This window comes from Triturus cristatus, chromosome 12 (assembly GCF_964204655.1).
Source record: "Triturus cristatus chromosome 12, aTriCri1.1, whole genome shotgun sequence".
Lineage (NCBI taxonomy): Eukaryota > Metazoa > Chordata > Amphibia > Caudata > Salamandridae > Triturus > Triturus cristatus.
Genome location: NC_140595.1, coordinates 96,419,954 through 96,445,114, shown reverse-complemented (window position 1 = coordinate 96,445,114; position 25,161 = coordinate 96,419,954). Strand labels below are relative to the sequence as shown.

At 49.2% G+C, this 25,161-nt stretch overlaps 1 protein-coding gene across 2 annotated transcripts in view; it reads right to left on the bottom strand.

Moving 5' to 3' along the window:
• LOC146772716 (cathepsin S-like) overlaps nt 1–25,161 on the bottom strand; it is a 138,048-nt gene that overhangs the window by 50,397 nt on the left and 62,490 nt on the right. For both annotated transcript variants that reach the window (XM_085638765.1, XM_085638766.1), the window contains one exon: nt 11,140–11,302. In XM_085638765.1, the coding sequence (XP_085494891.1) occupies nt 11,140–11,302 (163 nt within the window). The remainder of the gene's footprint in view (nt 1–11,139; nt 11,303–25,161) is intronic.

Here is a 25,161-nt window from a genome sequence, read left to right as displayed (position 1 = left end):
AATGCATTGAGTTCAATGGAAGTCTCAAGTTATTTGCCACAGATTACTTTTAGGATTACTTCTGGAATTCCAGGACTGGATCCAAGATTCAGTCATGGGTCAGTACTTGGAATCAAGTGATAAAAGTCAACTTAATTACTGTGATGATTTTTAGACAATATTTTGCTATTTTAAAAGTTGACAATTAGAAAATATTTCATAGAAGACAGTTAATGATTCCCTATGGCAGAAAATTCAAGTTGCAGGTATAGTAGGTTCTCGTTACTTTTGTAATCCAGTACTGGGTTCCTAGACTCAGTACTGGGACCTTTATCCAAAACAGGTAAGTAATTACTTTTTCAGATATTATACGATTTTTAAAGAATATTTAAAGATTGCAGAAATTGACACTTAGAAGAAATTTTACAGAAAAACAGTCAATGATTTCCTATGGAAGAAAATTGGGTTACTGGTAAGTACAGTTGTAAGTATTTTTCAGAGTCAGTGCTGGGCACCAAGATCCAGCACTGGGAGCTCACCTAAGAGCAGGTGAGTATTTTCGTTTTCGTTACTCGGCTGATTTTTGGTGAATATTTTAAGTTTTGAAAAGTCCACACTTAGAAGACATTTCAGGAAAAGCCAGTCAATGTTACCCTATGGAGAAAATTGAGTTATAGGTTTAAAGGTAAGTACTCGACTGGCAGAGTTAAGGTTCTGGGCATAGACTCAGGGGTCTCCCAGGGTCAGGTAGGTACAGTTGGTTCACCCTCAGCGGCACAAGGGCGGCCGGGTGCAGAGAGAGTTAGGCCCAATGTTATCCTATGAGAGGTATGGGGGCCTTGGTTGGTGGCTGCTGACTAGCAGGCCACGCGGCTGTGGGAGCTGGGCTCCTGGTCACTTACTCAGGGCAAGTGGGGAAGTAGATAGGTGTAGAGGTTGCACTGCCAGGGCCACTCGGGCGGCTGGGTGCAGGGTGCTTTTGAGACTTCAGGCGCTCAATTGATTTCAGTGGGAAATCTCCGGTTTAGAAAAAGACTACAAGCTCGGGGACGAAGATTCTTCAGGTGCCACCACCACTTCGAGAGGTAAGTTGGGTAGTTGGAGGATAGGTAGGTACCCCGGGATTGGGCACAGGGGGCCGCGGGGCGCCGGGTGCAGGGGTGCCTTTTGGTGTCGGGAAATCTTACCCTCTGTTGATCGCGGTTGGGGGGGCACCTTGTTCTGAGGCTGAAGGCTTCTTCAGGAGTGTCAAGGGAGATCCTTTGATGCCGGACTCGGGGTCACAGTCGCCGTGGGGTCGTCCTCGTGGTCTTTGTTCACTCCGGCACAGGCCAGGCTTGGCTGGTGCAGAGTCTGCTGGGCTCTACTCATGGGAGTCCCAGGGGTTTAGAGTCAAAAGGTAGCCAGGTCCTCTGGGGTTTGTGAGGTTGCTGGCCACAAGAGATGCCGGGTTGGAGCAGGAGCAAGAGCAGGTTCGAGGGTCGACAGGCCGGTAGGGCTGGGGCCAAAGCAGTTGGTGTCTTCCTCTTCTTAGCAGCTGCAGGGCAGGTCTTCTTTCTTCTAGCTCTTCTTCGGATTTTGGAATCTGGGGAAGGAAAGTTCAGGGTGCCCCTAAATACTAGATTTAGGGGCGTTACAGGTAGGTGAAGGGCGGGGACCAATGGGTCCCTGTCCTGGGGTGGGTACACCCCCCATCCTGCCTCTCTCCTGTGGGAGGGGGCAGTAGCCTAATCCTGATTGGGCAGGGCTTCCCATCTTCAAGATGGCGAGAGCACGGGGATGTGCTTCACCTCGCCTCCCCCACCTGAGGGGCGGGGTTGGCAGGCTGGCACATCCCCTGTCCTTATTTGGGGTTTCCGGCCAAGCTTCCCGCCAGAGTGGGGGGGTGCAGTGGCCTGGGGAAGCTCATAGAGGCGGCATGCCTTTGAAGCTTCCCCCTGCCCATCCTGGGGGAGGAGATATAGCACCTCGCCCAGGATGTGCATTATTGTAGACCCAGGAGAGCAGGGGCTCCCGTACCCAGGGGTCCAGCAACATGTCTGCTGTGTGGCAGCCTAGGCAGCCTCAGAACAGACGTGGATTGTAGGTTAGGTTTCAGGGGGCCGCTCTAAGATGCCCTCTGTGGTGCTTGGTACATTAAATCCCACACTGGCATCATTGTGGATTTAATGTGCTGAGCAGTTTGATACCAAACTTCTCAGTCTTCAGTGCTGCCATTATGGTGCTGTGGAGTTCGTGTTTGACAAGCTCCCAGCACCATGTACTCTTAAATGGCAGCACTGCACTTACAGGGCCCAGGAATGGACCTGGGTACTGTAGGGGCACAGGGCTCCTGCCTCTGTGCCCTCACCACTGGCATAGGGCACCCATCTAGAGGGGTGGCTGATGTATGCCAGGGCAGTGTAGGTTGTGGGCATGGCACACAGGGATGTGTGAAATAGTGGGGAACATTGATAATGATCCACTCCCAGTCACACTGCTGAAAGGATGTCTCATCCTATTTCAAATTACCGTGTGTAATGACTTCCCCTGAGAGAAAGGAGCATGAAGCCAGAATGAGGGAAGCTAATCTGAGGATTCAGAGGGAAGAACTTGCCCTTGCCAAAGAGAAGCTTGCTCTGGCTAGAGAGCAAAAGTTAAGTGGGTCAGAACCCACTGGTGGCAGCAATATCCCTAAGGATAGAGACAGGCACTATGATAATAGAAACCTGAGCAAGATTGTCCCTCCCTACAAGTGTGGGGATGACATCCACAAATGGATAACTGTTTTGGAGAGAACTTGCAAAGTACAGCAGGTACCCCAAAGTCAGTGGGCAGCTATCTTGTGGCTCTCCTTCTCTGAGAAAGGTAGAGACAAGCTCCTCACAGTTAGTGATGAGGATGCAGATAATTACACTGTCCTGAAGAGTGCTCTAATTGATGGGATTGGCCTAACCACTGAACAATACAGGTTGTTGTTCAGGGATACCCAGAAGACACAGACTCAGGACTGGACTGACTTTGTAGATTGTGCCACTAAGGCTCTGGAAGGCTGGCTAGTGGGAAGTAAGGTTAAGGACTATACAGGATTGTATAATTTGATCACGAGAGAGCAAATCCTTAACAACTGTCAAAACCAGCTACTGCATCAACACCTGATTGATTCTGATCTGACTTCTCCAAAAAATTGGGAAAGAAGGCAGATATATGGGTCAGGACTAGAGTTAAGCAGAAAAACCAGAACCAGGGTGGTGATCAGAAAAAGGCAGACCAGAAGGGTAATGATCAGAAACAAAAAGACCAGAAGTCTTCACCAGGCCCCCAAAAGGCTCAGGGGGAGGGTGGTCCCAAAAAGGATAAAAAGAAAGATGGCCAAAAGAAACCATGGTGCAACTATTGTAAGTTCAACTCACATTGGTTTAGTGAGTGCACCAAAAAGGATAAGCCCCCAGCCACCATTGCCCCTAAGGCAACTGTACCCCCTAGTCCAGCTGTAAGTGGTGGTTCCCAGCAAAAGGGTGTAGTAGGGTTAACCCTGGGAACTGAGGAGGATTCTGGCCTAGTCAGAATACCTACTCAGGCTGTTCTGATCTGTGATGGGGACTTAGCTTTGTCCTCTGCTGTAGGCCCCAGTAACCTGGGCAAGTACAGACAGACTCCTTTTATCAACCAAAGAATGGCTCAGGCCTACAGGGACACTGGGGCTAGTGTCACAATGGTGACTCCTGCCTTTTTGGACCCTGGACAGATCATACTAGGTGAGAATTACCTAGTGACCAACGCTAGCAATGCCACTACCTCCCATAGTGTGGCTATTGTTAACTTCTCCTGGGGAGGGGTAACTGGCCTCAAGAAAGTTGTTGTTAGTTCAGACCTTCCTGTAGAGTGTTTACTGGGCAATGATCTTGAAACTTCAGTTTGGTCTGAAGTGGAGTATAGGACCCATGCAGAAATGCTGGGGATAGATGCACATGTCCTTGCTGTGACCAGGTCACAGGCCAAAAAGTGCACCACTGAACAAGTGCGGGATCCTGAAACTATGGACCAGTCACAACCCAAGAGAAAGAGCAGTAGGGTTAAGGCTGTGCCTTCCCCCCTGCCTCAGGTAGTGGATCAGCCCTCCCAGGAGGAGGATTCTGAGAGCCCTGAAGGAACTGTCCTAGAAGAACTTGAACCTGATCAGGTTGAGTTTCTTGGGACAGGGGGACCTTCAAGGGCAGATCTGAGGCAGGCTCAATTAGACTGCCCCTCTCTTGAACCCCTCAGACAGCTGGCTGCTGCTGAGGCTGCAGGGAATGCTCAAGTTACCCATAGAGTGTATTGGGATGAATGGCTACTGTACTCAGAGGCTAGAGACCCCAAGCCTGGTACATCCAGGAGGTTGGTCATACCACTGAAGTTCAGAGGCTTCCTTCTTACCTTGGCCCATGATATTCCCCTTGCAGGACATCTAGGCCAGAACAAGACTTGGGACAGGCTTGTCCCTCACTTTCACTGGCCCCATATGTCAGAAGATACTAAGGAGTTTTGTCGCTCCTGTGTCACCTGCCAAGCCAGTGGCAAATCAGGTGGCACCACAAAGGCCCCCCTCATACCACTACCTGTGGTGGGGGTTCCCTTTGAAAGAGTGGGCATAGATATTGTAGGACCAATGGACCCACAAACAGCATCTGGGCACAGATTCATACTGGTGATAGTGGACCATGCCACCAGGTATCCAGAAGCTATTCCCCTGAGGACCACAACAGCTCCTGTTGTGGCAAGGGCCCTGCTTGGAGTATTCTCCAGAGTGGGCTTTCCAAAGGAGGTCATTTCTGACAGAGGTGCCAACTTCATGTCAGGATACTTGACTGCAATGTGGAAGGAGTGTGGTGTGAACTACAAGTTCACCACACCCTATCACCCACAGTGCAATGGGCTTGTTGAGAGATTCAACAAGACCCTAAAGGGAATGATAAAAGGGTTACCAGACAAGCTTAGGCGAAGATGAGACATCCTTTTACCCTGCCTTCTGTTTGCTTACAGAGAGGTCCCACAAAAGGGGGTTGGCTACAGCCCTTTTGAGCTTTTGTTTGGGCATCCTGTAAGAGGACCCCTATGTTTGGTGAGGGAAGGATGGGAGAGACCTCTCAGACAACCCAAACTTGATATAGTGGATTATGTACTTGGTCTCCGCTCCAGGATGGCAGAGTATATGAAGAAGGCTTCTAAAAACCTTGAGGCAAGCCAAGAACTCCAAAAATCTTGGCATGACCAAAAGGCTGTGCTGACTGTTTACCAGCCAGGGCAGAAAGTGTGGGAGTTGGAGCCAGTGGCCCCAGCAGCACTCCAAGACAAATGGTCTGGACCCCACACTATTGTTGAGAAAAAGGGAGAAGTCACCTACTTGGTGGACCTTGGGACTCCCAGAAGCCCCCACAGGGTGCTTCATGTCAACAGATTGAAGGCATATGTTGACAGGGCAGACATGGGCTTACTCATGGCTACAGATGAGGGGCAGGAGGAAGAGAGTGACCCTCTCCCAGACCTGTTGACTCAGAACCCTGATGATGGCTCAGTTGATGGTGTGGTCTTTTCTGACAGCCTCACTGTCCATCAGCAACATGACTGCAGACAGGTTCTGCAATTCTACAGACATATGTTCTCTCTGACCCCAAGTCAGACAAACTGGTGCACCCATGAGGTGGACACTGGTGACAGTCTGCCTGTGAAGAGTAAAATCTACAGGCAACCTGACCATGTCAGGGACTGCATAAAAGTTGAGGTACAAAAGATGTTGGAGCTGGGAGTCATTGAACCTTCAGAGAGCCCTTGGGCTAGTCCTGTAGTCCTTGTGCCAAAGCCTCACACCCAAGATGGTAAGAGAGAGATGAGGTTTTGCGTGGATTACAGAGGTCTCAATGCTGTCACTAGGACAGATGCCCACCCAATACCTAGGGCAGATGAGCTCATTGACAGACTGGCAGCTGCTAAGTTTTTGAGCACATTTGACCTAACAGCAGGCTACTGGCAAATCAGACTAGCTGAGAATGCAAAGGCCAAAACTGCTTTCTCGACCCCAGGAGGACATTATCAATTTGTGGTAATGCCCTTTGGTTTGAAGAATGCACCTGCCACTTTCCAAAGGTTGGTGAATCAAGTCCTTACTGGGTTGGATGATTATTGTGCAGCTTATCTTGATGATATTGCTGTCTTTAGCTCCACCTGGGAGGATCACCTGGTCCAACTGAGGAATGTTTTAGAGGCCCTGCAAAAGGCAGGCCTCACTATCAAGGCCACTAAGTGCCAGATAGGGCAGAGCAAGGTTGTATACCTGGGCCACCTAGTTGGTGGGGGTCAGGTTCAACCACTGGAGAGCAAGATCCAGACCATAAAGGACTGGACTCCTCCAACTACCCAGACTCAGGTCAGAGCTTTCTTGGGCCTGACTGGGTACTACAGAAAGTTTGTTAAGAACTATGGGTCCATTGTGACACCACTTAATGACTTGACCTCCAAGAAAATGCCAAAGAAAGTTCAGTGGACAGTAAGCTGTCAAAAAGCATTTGATGACCTGAAGCAGGCCACGTGCAGTGCACCTATTCTGAAAAGTCCAGACTACTCCAAAGAGTTCATTGTCCAGACAGATGCTTCTGAGTTAGGTGTGGGAGCTGTTCTTTCACAACTGAATGTAGATGGTCAAGACCAGCCCATTGCTTTTATAAGTAGAAGGCTGACCCCTAGAGAGAAACGTTGGTCAGCTATTGAGAGGGAGGCCTTTGCTGTGGTTTGGGCCCTGAAGAAGCTGAGGCCATACTTGTTTGGCACCCACTTCAAGATTCAGACAGACCATAAGCCCCTCTTGTGGCTAAATCAGATGAAGGGTGAAAATCCCAAACTTCTTAGGTGGTCCATTTCCCTACAGGGGATGGACTTCACAGTGGAACATAGACCTGGGACTGACCATGCCAATGCAGATGGACTCTCCAGATATTTCCACTTAGAACATGAAGACTCAACTGGTCAAGGTTAGTTTAATGTCCCTAAGCTTGGGGGGGGGGGGGGTTGTGTAGGAGAGTAGGGTCTGCTTTCTATGTTCACCCCCACTTTTTGCTTTTGCTTTACTGGTTTTCGACTTAGATGTGGCTGTGGGCCTGCTAACCAGACCCACAGCCCTGCTGTTCTCTCTCTAAATTGATACTATGTACTTTAGGTGCATAACCCATTTGGATAGAATCACCTTATTGGCCCCTGTACAGTGTACCTTAGGTACCCAGGGCATAGGTGTATCCTAGGCCTACCAGGGGCTGCAGCATGTATTGTGCCACCCCTGGCCTGGCCTTCCATTATGACACAACTGGCTGATCACTCAGCTGGGGCAAGGTTGTGTAATCACTCCTTGCTTAGGTGTAGTATTCCTATACATAATTTACATATAGACACATGTGTACCTATCAGCCACTCCTATGGCAGGCCTTAACAATCCTGGAGGCAGAGTGCTTGGTAACATGTGAGATGGTGCTCCAGCATGAGCTGAGCCTGTCTGCAGCTTGCGGAACCATGTCCTTATAGCTGTTCTATGATACTACCATATACTCTTAAAGTGCCTTATAATCTTAAACGGTTATGGTAACTATGGTTTGGCTTTATCAAAACATGTCGTGTAAGCTGTCTAATACTTTGGAATAATACCCCCATCCCATTTCTGGGGATGAGGATATTATCCCTCCCTTCTAGAGGGAGAAGACATGTTGTAACCTACTTACCCGGTTAAAGTTAACCAGAGCCCCAGCATCACAAAATGGATGCTGCTGCCACAGACACGAGTCTGACCTCCTGCTACTGGGAGTGATCCCGGCAAGGGAGGCTTGGATAATAGGTTTCCTGCCTTGGGAGGTGCGAGCGTCATCCCAGACAGGCCTTAGTGTATTGGGGCAGGGAGGGATGAAAAGAATGAGACATGCCTGGGGCACACAAGGTGTCCCGTGCATAGTCCAGTTCAAACCGGTGCTGGGGCACTCCAGCCCCAGTCCTGGCGCGAAACTGGACAAAGGGAAGGGGGTGTAACCACCCCCCTCCCAGGTCCCACCCATAAGGCGTGACCTAGCAGGTAACCCAGCCCCCCAGATTAGTATAAGAGTGGTAGCTGGGCCCCAGGAGATTAGATTATCCTGAACCTGCAACTTGAACAGAAACTCTGGACCTTCGACATTCGACGAAAGAAGAAAACTGAAGAATCTCCCTTGTGGCCAAGGAGTGGCTACCCTGTGCAAACAGGCACCATCAAGAGACTATCCTTTGCTTTGCTGAAGTTCTACGAGGGACCGACTGCAGAGCCCGACCAGAGCCTTGACTTCCGGACTTCTCCGACCCTGATCCACAGCCGAGCTGAGATCCGTGGAGGCGACGAGAGACGTGGGACCGGCTACCTGGGAAAAGTGGCTAGTATCTTCCAGCGCAGCTTCTGAGGCACCCTCGAAGTTGTGCACCGGGGATTGAGAAGCCCCAACCCCAAGCACCATCTGCACCGAAGATCAGCCCCCCCACACTCCACGAGTCCTGCGTGGGGCCCTTCTGCATTTTCCTGCTTGCCGCGTCTGTCCGGTTGCTTGCCCGCTGGCTAGTGGCCTTTGTGACGACGCATCCAGAAATCTTCACTGCTGGTTTGGCTCCTCCAGACTGGCTCCCGCTTCCTTGAAAAAGAGAAGCACCCCAGACCTTCCTGGTCTGCACCAGAAGCAAGTCCTCCGTTCTTCGTGGGTTCCGCTTGCCAAGGCTTGGTGAGTCCTAGTCCAACTTCGACGACGCCGACAGCAAGACCCTTCGTGGGACAGCTCGCCTCCTGGTCCTGGTCGTCCTCGACGTTCCCTGGTCCTCGTGGCTGCAGCGACAAGCTTCACCTTCACCTGCAATCTTCACGACACCGCCTAGTTCCTTCCTGGTTCCACGTGGTCACTGGCTAGTGACTTTGACTCTGTCCCTTCTGCTTGCAGGTCTCCTCTCTTCTTGATCCCAGCCTTGGGATCCACCGGACACTCTTCACTGACTGCCTGTCAGCAACTTTCCTTCAGGCATCCATAGAAGTCCACGACGAAACCCGACGCAAGTTCACACCTATGCACCCGCAGCCTGTGGGCTAGGTAACTTGGGTACTTCGGTGCTCACAAGGGTAGTGACTATCCTAGGGTCTAGTTTCCGAGTCTCGACGCTCTAGCTGCTTCAGAAGTGTCCTTAAACTGTTAATTGCTAACAACTACTATTTCTATCGACTTTTACGCATTACGCGTGAGTGTTTCCACTCTGCACCTGAATCCCGTGGGCCTCCCACTTCCTAACTGTTGCTAGTGTAGTGTAGCCCCAGCGATTCCCTAGGCCTAGGCCTATCCTATTTCCGTGACAGTGGTCCTTATACCACTTACTTAGTATATGGTTTGCGTGGCCCCTAGGGCCTAACTGTATTACTTACCTGTGTGACTTAATGTATGCTTGAATAAGACTGTGTTGTACTTACCTCTAATCTCATAAAGAGTGCTGAGGGTTTGACTAGAATAAATACACTTTATTTTATATATATATATCTGTTGTGTGTCCTTTCATTTGGTATTCAAGGGATTATATATGGTATCACAGCTGGCTTCACATGCCATTCAGAGTTTAGCCTAATACTGCTCTTGTCCATGCTACCACTAGGATAGCTGGTCTATAAGGTTGACTTTACAACCAATCACCATAAGGGTATTTGGACTGATATAAGGTGTACACTAGAACTAGTGACATCATACATCAGGCCAACTTCTCACAATGTAGGGCTGTACGAGTTTAGGTACATATTGGGAGGAAGTACTAGAATTGATGTGTGGTATAACTGATCGTAGAATAGAACCGGAACAGGGTGCCTGTCTATTGCATTGGTTCCTGCATACTTCTAAAACAAAAGTGACAAGCAAAATTATAGACTTGGGACTCGTATTAGCTAAGAGAGAGATCACAAGGCATTGGAAATCAGCGAGGGGGCCCAGCCTGCGGAGATGGAGGGCGGAATTACTTAAATGGGCACGGAGTGAGGGTGCACTTAGGCTACAATAGGCTCTACGAACTAATAATGAAAAGGCGCTGGAAGCAGCGAGGGCGTGGGAGGCCTTGGTTGCAATACTACAGGCGCTTGAGACGGGCTCGGAGGAGGGTTCGATATTGGAAGGGCAAGAGGCTTTAACTGGCACCATAGCACTAGGAGAGTGAACTTGAGCATACTCAGTAGACCGAGTGCTGAGATCCAATAACAGTATTTACCCTGTGCTGCACTAATGTTGTTGAACTCTCCACCTCAGGAGACTCAGAGGCACCTTTATTGTTCACAATGCAAGCTCCTCAGGCACACCGGTGGCGGGGATAGGGGTGGGGGAGGGGGTTAAGGGGATAGGCAGCCTGAGGTTTGATATGCCAACATATATTTGATTTTGCCAAGTTGCTTATTTTTTATTTGTTGTTTGAAAATTACTAAGAATATATATTTTTTTAAATAAAATAAGAGCTGAAGGATTATTTGCAGAATTAGACTTTTGAAAACTGCACGACTGGAACTTACCCTGCTTGGAATCCCTTTTAAGTTTTCAAGCATTCTATAGAGATGAGGTGTCCAGACTTTAACATTTCTGATACTAAAACAATGCAAAATGTATCTCTATTAATTTTGAGGTAACCAACCCATGCTTGGTGACTTAATTGATTTGCAGAAAGAGTTTTATAACTAAGTTAAAGAGATCATGAATGTTAGATTTGCTAGATACAACAGCACTGCTTTTGGCATCCAATCTGCCTCCTTATCAAGGTCACTCCCTTCGCATTTGAAACTTATCCTTCTGTCATCTCTTTCGGGAAATCTCTAATTTTCTAGAACCCTTGGCCAATCCTCATCTTCCAACTGGAGTGTATTAATTGCGCCACAAGACAGTTCAGTTTGTAAAGTATGCATTTAAAGTTCTTCGAAATAAGGGTAAATCGGGGCAGTGCTCCAGTACCAGCTGTTATTCGATGCATTCCAGATGGTAAGAAATTTGTGTTGGTCACTCTGAATAGCAATATGACGAAAGACTAGGACCAACCAAATAAACGTGTTTGAAGAAATAAAATCGAAGAATTGGTCATCATGTACAAATACCCCAGTACGTTCTGCCCTCCCATTGGAAAACTATGAAAACCTACCGTGCTTGTACAGGAAGAAAGAAGGGCGAGAGGCATCGATAGCCACAGAGATGGGCCCGACGTTAGCTACAGCCTCCTGAAGTGCTGCCTCACTAATTGGAAGCGATTTGGCACTGGTGCTGGTGGCAGCCTTCCTGGAAGGATCGTATTTGCAGGAACCATCCTGGAAAGATATGTCCAAGGGAAAACTGGTCATTGCACAATTCATTAATTTCTAAGCAAGTCCTTGCCACTCCATTCCATTGCCCTCACTGCTTCCCATTTTGAACAAGTTATGAATCTTTCCCTCTGGGAGAAATTTGGGACAAACCTGACTACATAGACATGTCAGAACTAGGACAGGGCGACACAGACTTCAAACCTCTAAAAAAAAGTTTGGCCCTTAAGGAGCCACCCTCCTCCTAAGACATGCTTTGTATACACCATAGTGTGTCCATTGTTTTATTGCGTATAATTGCTGTCATGTTTTGTGGAATAGATGAATCCCTTTGTGTTTGCAAAGTCACACTCAAAGCCAGATATCCAGCCCTGTGAGAATTTAGAACGTGGGCCACAGGGCACTGGATAAATATTCAGAATGGGCCCCTTGCAGGTTATCAAAAGTCAAAATAGATTACATATCTGGTGAAATGCAATCTCACTGGCAAAACATACTTTGTACTTGTGGCGGCTCCTCTGCTAAGAGCAGATGCAGAGGAAAAATAAAATGATAACAGAACGTTATTATCATTTTATTTTTAGTATAGCGCTTGCAGTCACGTTAGGGCGGGGCGGGGCTTCTGTGACCCAGAGGGAGCAGGGGTAGGAACACCATAAGTGCGGATGCCGGTTTGGCCTGCCGTCTTGGGCTGACCAAACTGTTGTGAGCTCTTCGCAAGTTGTCCACAAGCCTGGGTGGAGAACATGCACAGCCACCCAGTCCACTGAACCATGGCGCTCGTACCAATCACTACGCTGCTGTAAGGCAGCGTCGTGATTGGCTAGGGGAGTCTGGAAGCCTGTGTGCTTCCTGCATTGGAGGAGAGGCGTCAACCAGCAGGTATGTTTTCGTTTTATTTTTCTAAAAACCCTCTCACTGCCAGGGGGTGTGTGAGGCAACGGGACACGGCGTGCACGTTCAAATACTGAGGTGTTTGAGCGGCGTGCCTTAGGCCCCCCGAGCCCCGGCCTGAGGAGGACGCCTCTCTGAGGTGTATTTATCGTGCCGCGCTCTGCTAATTAACGTCTAACCCTGAATAATCGCGCTCTGCTACCTCAGGCACTGGTTCCTTTTTAGGCAGCAGAGTCAGTATTTTTTACACGCTTACGCCCACTGTGGGTCTGTATTATCAGGCGTCTGACGCCTGTTGGGGACATACCCAGGCCGGTCCTTTCCATTATAAACAGTCTTACACCAGGTATTGTTGTGCCCAGGGCCTGGCCCCTTGAAATTCAGCGAGAGCCTTGCACCTCAGATTAGGCTGACACCCAGCCCTGTAAGGTAAAGCCTTTCAGGATAAGGCTGCCCGGTCTGTCCCCCAGACCCTACTGATCAGACTCATCTACCCTCATCATTGTCCAGGAATATGGAAATGGACTATGAGGAAGACTCTCAGGGAGGGGAAAACACCATGGCAGACCTCCCTTGGGACGATGAGTTCTATGAAGCAGTAGATGCTTCAATCTATAGAGCGGTGGGCGAAGCCATGTTGCCGTCTAGAGGAGAGGTTATCACGAAAGATAGACCAGGCGCTAGAACGACTGTCTACCCTCCCTATGGCTCCCATCCCTCATTCTGGGCCCTGAGGGATTCCCCTGGCGTCAGATCCTGTCCCTCCCCCCGCCAATTGCACACGTGACACAGGGATGGATCTTAGTGCCTTTGACAGGCTTAAACAAGCTTTTCTTGCCACTCAACCAAATTTGCCACCTGCATGGGGACGATTTGTCAACCCCACAAGACGCTCTGCCCATCGATGACGCAGGGGACACGGACGCTGAGCCCGGCCCTTCCAGACCCTGGCTCCCTTCCTTGACCTCAGGACACCTCTGACATGTTTGATCCTGATGAGACCATTTACCCCTGCTCATCGGACTGGGCCCCAGCTGACAAGGTTGCCGGCTATGTGGCAATGCGCATTTGGAAGCCCTTAAATAAAGAGGCACGTAACTGCCTCCGAGTAGAATGCCCTTGACATTTCTTGGAGTGTAAAGTCTCCCTCACTCCAGAAATTGATACCCGCATGGACACGTTTTTACAGAAATTTATGAGAGATCCTAAAAAAGGGATTGATAGGTCATGGCGAGCATGCCAGGACAAGCTCCCGGACGTTTGGGGCCCCTCATGAAGATCTTGGACATGGTTGAAGAGGCCAAGATGTCAGGTTCCCTGATCTCCCCGGAGTCCCTCTCGGGGTGGGCGCAGAGGGCTATTGTATGTTTGGGCAACGCTAACTGTGCCCTTTCCACGGAGCATCGTCGCTCCCTGCTTATCAAGGTAGACCCCAAACTTGGGGATCTCGCTGATTCAGAAGCGGGGGCAGTGGCACAAGGTGGACTCTTTGTGGAACCTTTAGTCAAGGAGCATGGTAAATTTGTCAACACCTTTACCTCCCTTGACAAGGTGCAGTCCTCCATTTAGAAGGTTTTTCCCCGGGTTTTCAGAGGGGCCGGTCGAGGTAGGGGCCGCTCGACCGGCCGCCTTTCCGACCAACACCCAAGAGGGCAAGGCTCTGGACAGGGTCAGTACCAAGACCAGTTCCGTTTTTGGCAACTTCTACCCTTCATGAGACCGATGAGGCAAAGGCAGAGGATAGCGATGAGCTGCAGCCTCAACCAATCCCTCTGAGTATTCTCCCCTCTTCCCGGTAAAAAGTTAGTGGGGAGGCTGGGGATTTTTTTCCAGGTCCGAACTTCTATCACAGGGAATTCATAGATACTACAAACGATTCCAGATTTTCACATAGATTACGTAGGCAAACTCGTCCAAAAGTGCAGACCCTGTCCCATCCAGTTCTCCCAACAGGAAGCCTCCTTAGTAGACGTGGAGGTCGCATCCCTCCTGGCCAAAGTGGCTAGCTTTCCGTCCACTCCTCATCCCAGGGGATTCCTCAGCAACTTCTTTTTGGTGGACAAAACAGATGGGGGGCAAGAAACCTGTGATCAATCTCAGCGGGTTTAACGAGTGGCTGGTCTATTGCCCCTTCAAGATGGAAGAAATTAATCTCCTCAGAAATGTATTGCTTCCCTCAGACTGGATGGTGCGGCTGGACCTAAAAGACGCCTACCTGGTTATTCCGGTTTTTCGTCCCCACCGACCGTTCCTCCAGTTCATTTGGCAAAGGCAGACGTACGAGTTTGCAGCTCTCCCTTTGGCCTATTCTCGGCCCCTTGGTGCTTCACTAAGGTCCTCAAGCCAGTGGTGGAGTGTTTAGGAGCTCGGGGCATATGAATGATCGTGTACCTGGACGATCTGCTCCTGATGGATGCGTGTCCTCTACACCTTCTGCGTCATCTTTGGATGGCAGTGGATCTTCTCCAGAGCCTGGGGGTTGTAGTCAATGAATCAAAGTCAATTCTCACACCCTCCCAATCGCTTACGTTTCTTGGCTTTGTAATAGACCCAACTTTGTCCACCCTCAGCCTACCGGCCAGGAAGGTCGTAAAGATTCGATACGAATTGAGACGGTCCCTCACCAAATTTCTGGTGTCACTCAGGGATTTAGCCCGAATAGTAGGTCTACTCTCCGCCTCCATCCAGGCCAACTTCCCGGGGCCCCTCCACTACCGAGTCCTACAACGCTCAAAGTGGTGTATCTGCGCAAAGGGTGTCCCTACTCCCACAAGGTGATTCTTTCCAAGGAAGCCCAAAAGAAGATCCAATGGTGGTTACAACACATGGAAGCCTGAAACGTCCGGGCAATCTTCTGGTCCGCGCCAGATTTAGTGATAGAGTCCGAAGCCAGCACAATAGGCTGGGGAGCCAGGTGTGGCGAATTATCTACAGGAGAGTTGTGGTCTCCAGAAGAAGAGATTCTCCAGTATTTGGGGTGTCTTTCATAGATTCACATGCTTGAATATTCCCCGTCGTCGAAGTGGGAGTCCCACGGTATATAAAAAGCAATAAGTGTCATGTATATACATAAACATACATAATAGCATATACATATCCAAATAAACTTTATATACATTTCAGAACTAGCATATCAAGTGAAAAATACCATAGGATAGTATTGACACATAGGAAAGCATTGAGAAAAAAAAATCACTTTACTGACACATCAATGTCGTTTCATAGTCCAAACTCCAGCCAATCAGGCGCAAGCACCCTCTAGAACCTTCTCCTCAGAGGCTCAGGTCCTCAGATTTTCTACCGCATGTCGTGTGAAGGGAGTCTCCCTGAGCTCTGCTCAGTTCTTTGCTCTGGTTTGAGTTTTTCTCATCATGTTTTCAAGTAAGAAGTCTCTTTTCCGTCCCTGTTCATCTTGTGGGAAGTTAAGGCTCTTTTCTGAGGACCCTCATGACAAATGTATTTATTGTCTTTACCCTGACCATAAGGTGGCCAACTGTAAGATCTGTAGAACCTTCTCACAAAAGACTTTGAAGGACAGGGAGGGTCGCCTTTTATTATGGCTTAAAAAATTAAAGGATACAGATAACCCCCTTTCTGAGGTGGAGAGTGTAGCCTCTATTCGAACAGGAGTCTCATCTAAGAGTGGTAGTGTTCAGGAATTGCCGTCTCCCTTTCTGAAAAAGAAGAGACTTCATCTGGAGGAAGTGTCTACAGGCCAAGTCTCTGTTACCACGCCAGCGCCCACGAGACTTAGCTCTCAGGCGTCTCTGACTCCGTCAGCGCATGTTTCCAGTCAAAAACGCGCTAAACCGTCGACAGCCCCTCCGTCGACGAGATCTGCCACTTCATCAACCTCGGTGACGACGGTGTCGAGCAGATTTCCCTCTTCGTCGACGTCTTCACTGTCGACAGTGGTGTGTGTTTCCCTGAAGACCATTTCGTCGACGATTCCGCTATCTTCTTCGTCGACGACTAGGAAGTTGGCACTTCCGTCGACGTCTAAGGCTTCGTCGACGATAATCAAGTCATCGCCGTCGACGCTCTCAGCATCGTCGACAACAGCGTCGTCGACGGCGGGCGGGTCGTCGACGACAGTCTCGTCGACACGGGCTTCGTCGTCGGCACCCTCGTCGACGGCGGCTTTCTCGTCGACGGTGGCTTTCTCGACGACGACTTCATCGACGGCGACTTCGTCAACGATAATCTCGACGACAGAGGTGTCAAATGTTGCAACGATGCCTTTGGTGCCGATTTCTACATCAGCGCCAGTATCGGTGGACACCTTGTTGCAGCGGACTCTATTATGCTGCCACCAGTCACTCGGCCATCTCATCAGCTATTCCCCACGGGTGCTGAGGAGGTTTCGGACTCTGATGACGATGTTCAGTCCTCTTTTCGAGATGCTCGAAGTCCTTCTGAGCTTCACATAAAATGCCAAGATTTCGAAGAGGATGATTATGCGCAAGACTATTATTGTCAGGAGCAGGAGCAACATCCCCCTGCATAAATTCCCATGGCGCAGCTTCCGTTGTCGCTCATTTCCAACCTTCAATTCATGTTGGAAGATTATAATCGGCGGTTTCCAGCTTCGTCTCATAGCTCTCCACGTGAGACGCCATCGGCTGTTCCGTCTACCCCTGTGATGCCAACAATACCAACACCATCCACACCTGCATTGGTTCCTCCTGCAACAGAGGAGGAGGGGGACAATCTGGATACTGAGGATGGAGAGCTTCCTGATGATGACTCTATGGCGGACTGGGATGACTATCAAGTCAATTCGCCAGCATCCCCTCCAACATCGCCAATTAATTCACCACCTGTCGACATATCAGGATTCCATCAACTGATGGACAGGGCAGCTCAACGCTTTCATCTTCCCATGATGGTTAGGGAGGAGGACTGCTTTCTGTACGACTTCAAGTCACAGCCGCAGAAGCAGGTACGAGCCGTGCCTATTATCGACTTTATCTGGAACGAGGGCATTAAACTGATGAAAACGCTTAACTCCATCCCGGCTGTCCTCCCGCGACTGGAGAAAAAGTACAAGGCCCTGGACTCTTCCCCAGCTTGCTTAGTGTCACAGCCTAAGCCAGACTCGGTGATCACCCAGGCGGCGCAACGTCGCTCCAAAAATCCATCGTCTCCACTCTCGTCACCTCCGGACCGTGACGGCCGCGCCTGGATGCCATTGGCAAGAAGTTTCTCAACTATGGCTTCAACAACTGTCCGGGCAGCAAACTCTTTGGCCATCCTCGGTCGTTACGACCGACAGATGTGGTCGGACATGGCGGCTTTGGTTAGCTTATCCCCGGAAGATTCTAGAGCGGAGGCTCTAAAGATCCTGCAGGAGGGTGAGAGGGCATCCTCCGAATCATCGACTGCTCAGTTGACATTGCCTCAACGGGGTTTTCGTCAATTGGCTGGAGCGGCTGTGTTAAGACGACAGGGTTGGCTTTGTTCCACCTCGTTCCGTCAGGAGGTACAGGCCAAGATTCTGGACATGCCGTATGACGGAGAATCTTTATTCAGCCAGCATGTGGAGGACGCTTTGCAAACCATCAAAAAGGATACCGAGACGGCTCGCTCCCTCGGCACTCTCAGTTCCGGAAGCAGCCATTTCGGGGTGCCGCGGCCGCGGCACCTCCTCTTCCTTTCGTGGCTCCTCTTCCCAGTACCGCTCCTACAACCAAGGACAACAACGTTATTCCTCTCAACACAAACAATCTTACAGACAAGCAGTCTGCAAGTCTTTTTAGAGGAAAGTCAAATTACAAGGGAAATTCTTCCAAAAAAACAATTGACTGCTTACATCAAACGACCCCTCTTTCAAGTTTCCCCTTTCTCCTGTTGGAGGACGAATCTCCCAGTTCTTTCAACTTGGTCCTCAATCACTTCGGACCCGCTGGGTTCTGGACATTATTTCAAGGCGCCCATACTCTAGAGTTCGTGAAGGTTCCCCCACGCACCGCTCCATCCGGGCCTCCACCCGCTCACCCAGAGAACTTTTCAATCAGATTCACATAATGCTCAAAAAAGGGGCCATCGAAGTGGTTCCAAAATCACAAACAGGATTGGGGTTCTATTCCCGTTTTTTCCTCATACTAAAGAAATCAGGGGAGTGGCGCCCCATCCTCGACCTAAGGTCGCTCAACAAATTTCTCAAGGAACAATCATTCCGCATGCTCACACTAAAGGACATCCTTCAATTCTTCTCTCAGGGCGATTTCATGACAACAATCGACCTTCAGGATGCTTATTTCCATGTGCCCATAATTCCACGCCACAGGAAGTACTTACGTTTTCGTGTGGGCCACAGGGATTTCCAATTCAAGGTCCTGCCTTCGGCCTCCGCTCAGCTCCACAGGTCTTCACAAAAGATCCTGGCTCCGGTGGTGGCTCATTTGAGACTGATGGGGATACAAATATACCCGTACTTGGACGATTGCCTCATCAAATCCCAATCCTCCCACCAAGCGGCTCTCGATACTCAGCGCTGCCTCAATCTGTTTCAGTCTCTAGGCTTGTCGATCAACTTGCAAAAGTCTCAGCTTACACCAGCTCTGTGCAAGACCTTTCTGGGCGCGACCATCGACACGAACACTGCTATGGCCTTTGCCTCTGCGGAACGTCAAGAACGAATTCAACAGCTTGCAAGCTCCATCGCAGCAAAACAGTCAGCTTCAGTCCGCACATTAAAGTCTTTTCTGGGGATGGCGTCGTCATGTATCGCTTTGATCCCCAATTGCAGACTGAGGAGTCGTGCCATTCAGGAGGAATTGGACAAGCAGTGGCGTCAAGTCTCCGGTTCCTTCAACGACCAGCTCGTGGTAACATCCCGCATGGCTCACGCGCTGCATTGGTGGGCCCGTCCTTCCAACATCGCAGCAGGAACATCTTTTCTAACAACAGCCCCAGAGCTCGTTCTTACCACGGACGCATCCATGGAAGGCTGGGGCGGACATCTTCAAGACTTATCCATCAAGGGCAAGTGGACAGCGGCTCAGCGTGTCTGGCACATCAACAGATTGGAGCTGATGGCCATTTTCTTGGCGTTAAAGTCCTTCCGCCTCCAGCTCCAAGGGGAGTCGGTCCTTATTCAGACGGACAACACCACCTGCATGCACTACCTGAACAAGCAGGGCGGGACAAGATCTCCACTGCTTTCACGTCTGGCTCAGAGGATTTGGAGTTGGGCCATAGCCCATCGGATTACGTTACAGGCAGTCCATCTGCCCGGCATTTCCAATACTCTGGCGGATGCACTCAGTCGGTCAACGTCATCGACCCACGAGTGGTAGTTACATCAGCCGACTCTGGACTTTGTCTTCGGCCGTTGGGGTCGCCCGAGTATCGACCTGTTTGCAACCCCTCAGAATTCCAAATGCCAGTCCTACGCAAGCTGGTTTCCCCACAAAGGATCGTGCGGAAATGCCCTTTCGATAAATTGGTACAGGATATTTGCGTACGCTTTTCCGCTGATCCCTCCGATTCCTCGAGTGTTGCGGAAGATGCGGCAACAACCGTGCCAGATACTCCTCATAGCTCCACGGTGGCCTCGCCAGGCATGGTTCTCGGAGTTGCTCCGCCTCTCCCAATGCGAACCCATCCTTCTTCTCCCGAGGCCGGATCTGCTAACGATGAACGAAGGACGGATATGCCATCCGAATCCCAGTTCACTCAGCTTGTCAGCTTGGAACCTGAGCACCTTAAATTTGCTCATTTGAACATTCCGCCAGCCTGCAGGGAGGTGTTAGCTAGGGCAAGGGCGCCCTCCACAGTGAAGACTTATAAGCTAAAGTGGAAGCGATTTTGTCTTTGGTGTGTGTCCGCTCACATTCATCCAGTGCACGCCTCCCCGGAACACATTCTGCCGTTCTTCCTGCAGTTAGCGCAGTCTGGACTGTCACACTCTACCTTAAAGGTCTTTCTAGCGGCAATATCTCACTTTCGACAGGATGGCTCGCTCTCTCTCTATTCATCTAGAGTAATACAACAATTTTTCAAGGGCCTCTTCCGAATGTTCCTGCCCATTCGGCGACCTCCACCCACGTGGCGTCTAAACATTGTATTGGCTCAGCTCATGAAGGCGCCCTTTGAGCCAATCCACTCGGCGGATTTCAAATTCTTAACTTGAAAAGTGGCCCTCCTCCTTGCTCTGACTTCCTCCCGCAGAGTCAGTGACATCCACGCCTTTACAGTACAACCTCCGTTTCTTCAATTCAGATCGGACTGCGTTATTCTCCGCACTAATCCAGCTTTCATGCCTAAAGTGCCATCCGATTTCCATCTCAATGAACCAGTAATCTTAAAGACCTTTTTCCCGCATCCGCAGTCCCCGGCGGAGCAGAGTTTACTCTCTCTGGACTTGAAGAGATGTCTGAAATTTTACATTAGCAGAACACAATCCTTTCGCAAATCGGATCAGCTATTTGTGGCCTACGGACGCACTTGTAAAGGACAGTCGGTTACCAAGCCCACGATTGCCCGTTGGGTTTCTTCAGCAATCTCCTTTTGCCATCAAAGGGCTGGCAAGCCTCTTTCTTCTGGAGTAAGGGCTCATTCAACAAGAGCCATGTCATCTTCCACTGCCCTGTTCGCTGGTGTACCCATCCACCAGATTTGCCGGGCAGCTACATGGTCCAGCAGGCACACGTTCACGAAGCACTACTGCCTGGAATTGATAAATGAAGCGGACACAGCTGTGGGACATGCAGTTCCACGGAATCTGTTTAAATAAGGTGAGCCTCTGCTACTTCCCTCCTCCTTGGGAATTCTTTATTGCGTATTAAATACATTGTCATTGTATTTCAGGCAATATTATTACGGCCTTCTCCAAGGCTGCTGCTTACTGCTCACTATTCTATTCAAGCATGTGAATCTATGAAAGACACCCCAAATACTGGAGAAGAACAAATGTTACTTACCTGTAAACTGTGGTTCTCCAGTATTGGTGTCTTTCATAGATTCACATGCGACCCACCCTCCTCCCCTCAGAGGCTCTCTTCTCCTCCTTCGGCTCTGTTGTTACTCTAGTGCTCGAAAATCTGAGGACCTGAGCCTCTTAGGAGAAGGTTCTAGAGGGTGCTTGCGCCTGATTGGCTGGAGTTTGGACTATAAAACGACATTGATATGTCAGTAAAGTGATTTTTTTTTCTCAATGCTTTCCTATGTGTCAATACTATCCTATGGTATTTTTCACTTGATATGCTAGTTCTAAAATGTGTATAAAGTTTATTTGGCTATGTATATGCTATTATGTGGTTATGTATGTTTATGTATATACATGACACTTATTGCTTTTTATATACCGTGGGACTCCCACTTCGACGACGGGGAATATTCAAGCATGTGAATCTATGAAAGACACCAATACTGGAGAACCACAGTTTACAGGTAAGTAACATTTGTTCTTACATATCAACTGCTTAGAACTCCTATCAGACTCCTTTGCCGTCTGCTGTTGGACGAGAGATTCCATTCAGTCATCCATCCTCTTGAAAATGGACAACATATCTGCTGTCCGCTATAGCAACCACTTAGGGGGCAAAGCCCTCTCTGACCTGGCCGCCGGTTTTTGGAAGTACTGCCTGGATCATCAGGTGTCAGTCACGGCGGAGTATCTCCCCGGTCGGGAGAACCTGGTGGCGGATTTTCATTCCCGCAATATAAGGGATTCCAGTGTCTGGATGCTGGACCAAAACGTTTTTCGGGGGTTGAATGACCTTTGGGGCCCTTCATCGATAGATCTCTTTGCCTCGAGACTCGACCATGAACTCCCACGGTTTTACAGCTGGAGACCGGATCCGTTGGCTGTGGCCATGGACACCTTCCTCCAGGACTGTAGTCAGGAGAAGGGTTGCGCTTTTCCCCCCTTGGCAATGATCACAAGAGTGAGGGCTCAGATCAGGAGGCAGCGAGAGGAGGTGGTAATAGTCACCCTCTTTTGGAGATCTCAAGTCTAGTTTCCGGGTCCTCTGGAACTTTCTTGGGATTCTCCAATCCTACTCCCCCACTTTCCGAATCTCCTTTTGAACCCCGACCAAGTTCCCCACCCACTGGTTCAGGGGAACTCGTTGTGGCTCATGGTGTGGAGGATTTCAGGGGACGATGGGAGGTCCTGGGCCTTTCGGAAAAGGCTGAAGAGTTCATGTCTTAGGCTTGGGCGGACAGTACAGTCAAACGATACAGGTCCGCTTGGGGCAGATGGTCCCGCTGGTGTGTGCGACAGAGTCTCAAACCCTTGGATGCAGATGTGGTTCACATCCTGAATTTTCTGGCTCACCTAGCCTCTAGTGGTTTGCCTACAGGTTTATAAACACCTTTCGTTCAGCCATTTTGGCGGGCCACCTGCCGCTTAATAATGCTGCAGTTGGGGAGCATCCCCTAGTGTGCAAGCTTCTGCGGGGCATCAGTATCTCTGCCTCCGGAACCTCGGTACACAGCCTTATGGGATGTGAATCAGGTCCTTAACTTGTTCTTATCTTGGCAACCTAACCCTTTTCTGTCACGGAAGAATCTGTCGGCTAAGCTGGCTATGCTGCTCTGTCTTATTTCCTGTCGACGTGTGTCTGATGTGAGAGTTCTGGATGTCACAGCCAGGATTTGTACTCTGAATGGAGTGACTTTTACTCTGCATAGAAGTACTAAGTGTCACACAAGAATAATCTCCTATCCGGAATTCCCAGATTCCCCTAAGTTGTGTGTGGTCTGCTGCCTGAAAGCATATGAAGAAATGACAGAGGCGTTCCGGCCGCCAGGAGAACATCAACTCCTTATTGCATTACGCAAACCATTTAAGGCGGTGTCCTCTCCTCCATAGCCAGATGGGTTAGGTGGGTAATGCAAGAGGCAAGTATAAGTCTCGAGGACTTTGGAGCTCACTCATCTCGAGGAGCAATGGCCTCGAAAGCATTTGGCTTGGGTACCTGTTTAGAGGATATCCTCAACGCGGCGGATTGGTCTTCGGACTCTACCTTTAAAAGGTTCTACTTCAAGCCAGTGATGGACATGGCTCACCTCGTGGTGAGCAAGCTTTAAACTTGCATAATCCTTGCCTCCAGTCCAGACATAGAATGAAAAATGTTCTAGCTATCGTAACGGAATATTTCAATTCTATTAAGGACTCAGAGGCGATTTTTTTTCTGCTCTAGGGTTTTAGACAAGATTACCCACCCCGTATTGTAGTAAGCATCTCAGTTTGATTTCAGACTGTTGAGAGTACTGATTTCGTTGTCATTTCTTGTGTAAATCTGCCTCACTACTTTTTGTTTACAGGCTTGACGAATACCTGTTCATTGAGTGACGATATACCTTTGTCCTCGTTGGTTTGGATGCGAATAAACAGGACACATGAAAGTGATCTAATAGCTGACTTCGCGTGACAAAAGAGGATGAAGGGCCAGTGAGGATAGACTATGTTGGTGCTGGAGTGTCCCTGATTGGAGGACTCAGGACTGTTCCAGATTGGACACTTTTCTTTTACTACAAGTTTCCCAAGGGTTCATGGAAAATGTAGTCTTGTTGTTTTAAAATTGGCTGCTTTTTAATTAAAAGTGAAGAGAGAAGGCATTATCCTGGTCTCCGAGTCCTTAATAGAATTAAAACTTTCCATTACGATAGCTAGGAAATGTTTCCTTTTTCATCAGAAGAAGTGTCAAAAAGAGGTGAAGACCATCCTGCTCATAAAATAGAGCAAAAGGTCTAGCTCCACTGACCTCAGTAATCATGACTAAACTGTTGTCTCGAAAGTCCCTTCCATCGATGACAAAGAAGCCATTGTCGAAGACATCAATGCCGACGACTGTCTTGCCAGCAAAGTCCTCATTAATGGCTCAATGACTAAGAAGAGCGGGTCAGCCATTGAAGATCTCTGCTCGATTGCCAGTGCATGGTTTGGCCTAGAGACTGACATCAGCAATCCAGGTCAAGCCTCAAATACTGCATCTAGTCCAGTGCGATTGGAAGTGCACTAAATTCCAGAATCAGAGGAAGGAGACTCCAAAGAAGCAGAAAGAGGAGCATGCTTTCAGCATGGTTTTGAAGATATTTAACAAAAGAAAATTCAAACTGGAGGCCGTGCAAGAGACTGTGGGTCATTATACGAACCCAGGCAACAGCACTATGAGCCTCCTCTAATTCAGGTGTCAGTTGCATTGATAATGACACTGCAGCAAATGATGGGAAATTTCCAAAGACGGATTTCTCGACCTCAGCATCTTTACACTCCACAGGATCTTCCAGCAGGACCACCATCATCTCCACCACATTGCCCAACACCTCTTTGGCACCTCCGCTGGAGCCTCAGTCACAATTATCTTATTGAAAATCTTCAACGCTGCCCTTAGTGCCCCACCAAGTACCCTGGCGCCAATGGGACTGGGGGAAGAAGGTTCTCCTAATATTGATCAGGTATTGGACATATATGAGGAGGAAGATGAAGTCTTGCAGGAAGAGCAAGAGGAGGATCTCGAACTAGTCTAGAACCTGCTCCAAAAGGAACGGTCCAGCCCAAACTGCCAAGCCAGGTTCTTTCTGAACCAGAACACAATCGTCACAAGACCAGGTTTTGCCTAGTGGGCCCATTCAGTCAGGTGCAGCTTAGTTCCAGTGACACAGTGAGCAAGGGACCTGTGTCTGGGCTTACCCATACCTCTTTAATAACCAGTGTCCATGGTACAGATAAAACAGACGTGGGGTGTCAGTGGGGTATAATGACTCTACACCTTTTCTAGTTTCAAAATATTTCAGCCTTTTCTTATAAGCTACTATGGGTCCCAGATTCCCACTGGGAGATGACATTTTTTGGGGGGGGGTAATAAATAAATTTACTCGTCAAAAATATACTCTTCACAACATAAAATAAAATTAAACTACCTAAAAAAAGTATAGATGTGTTGCCACGTTCAATGATTCAAAATATCATCTCAGTGCTCTACCAGTATGATAGTTCCTTATACGTGGTCATAAAT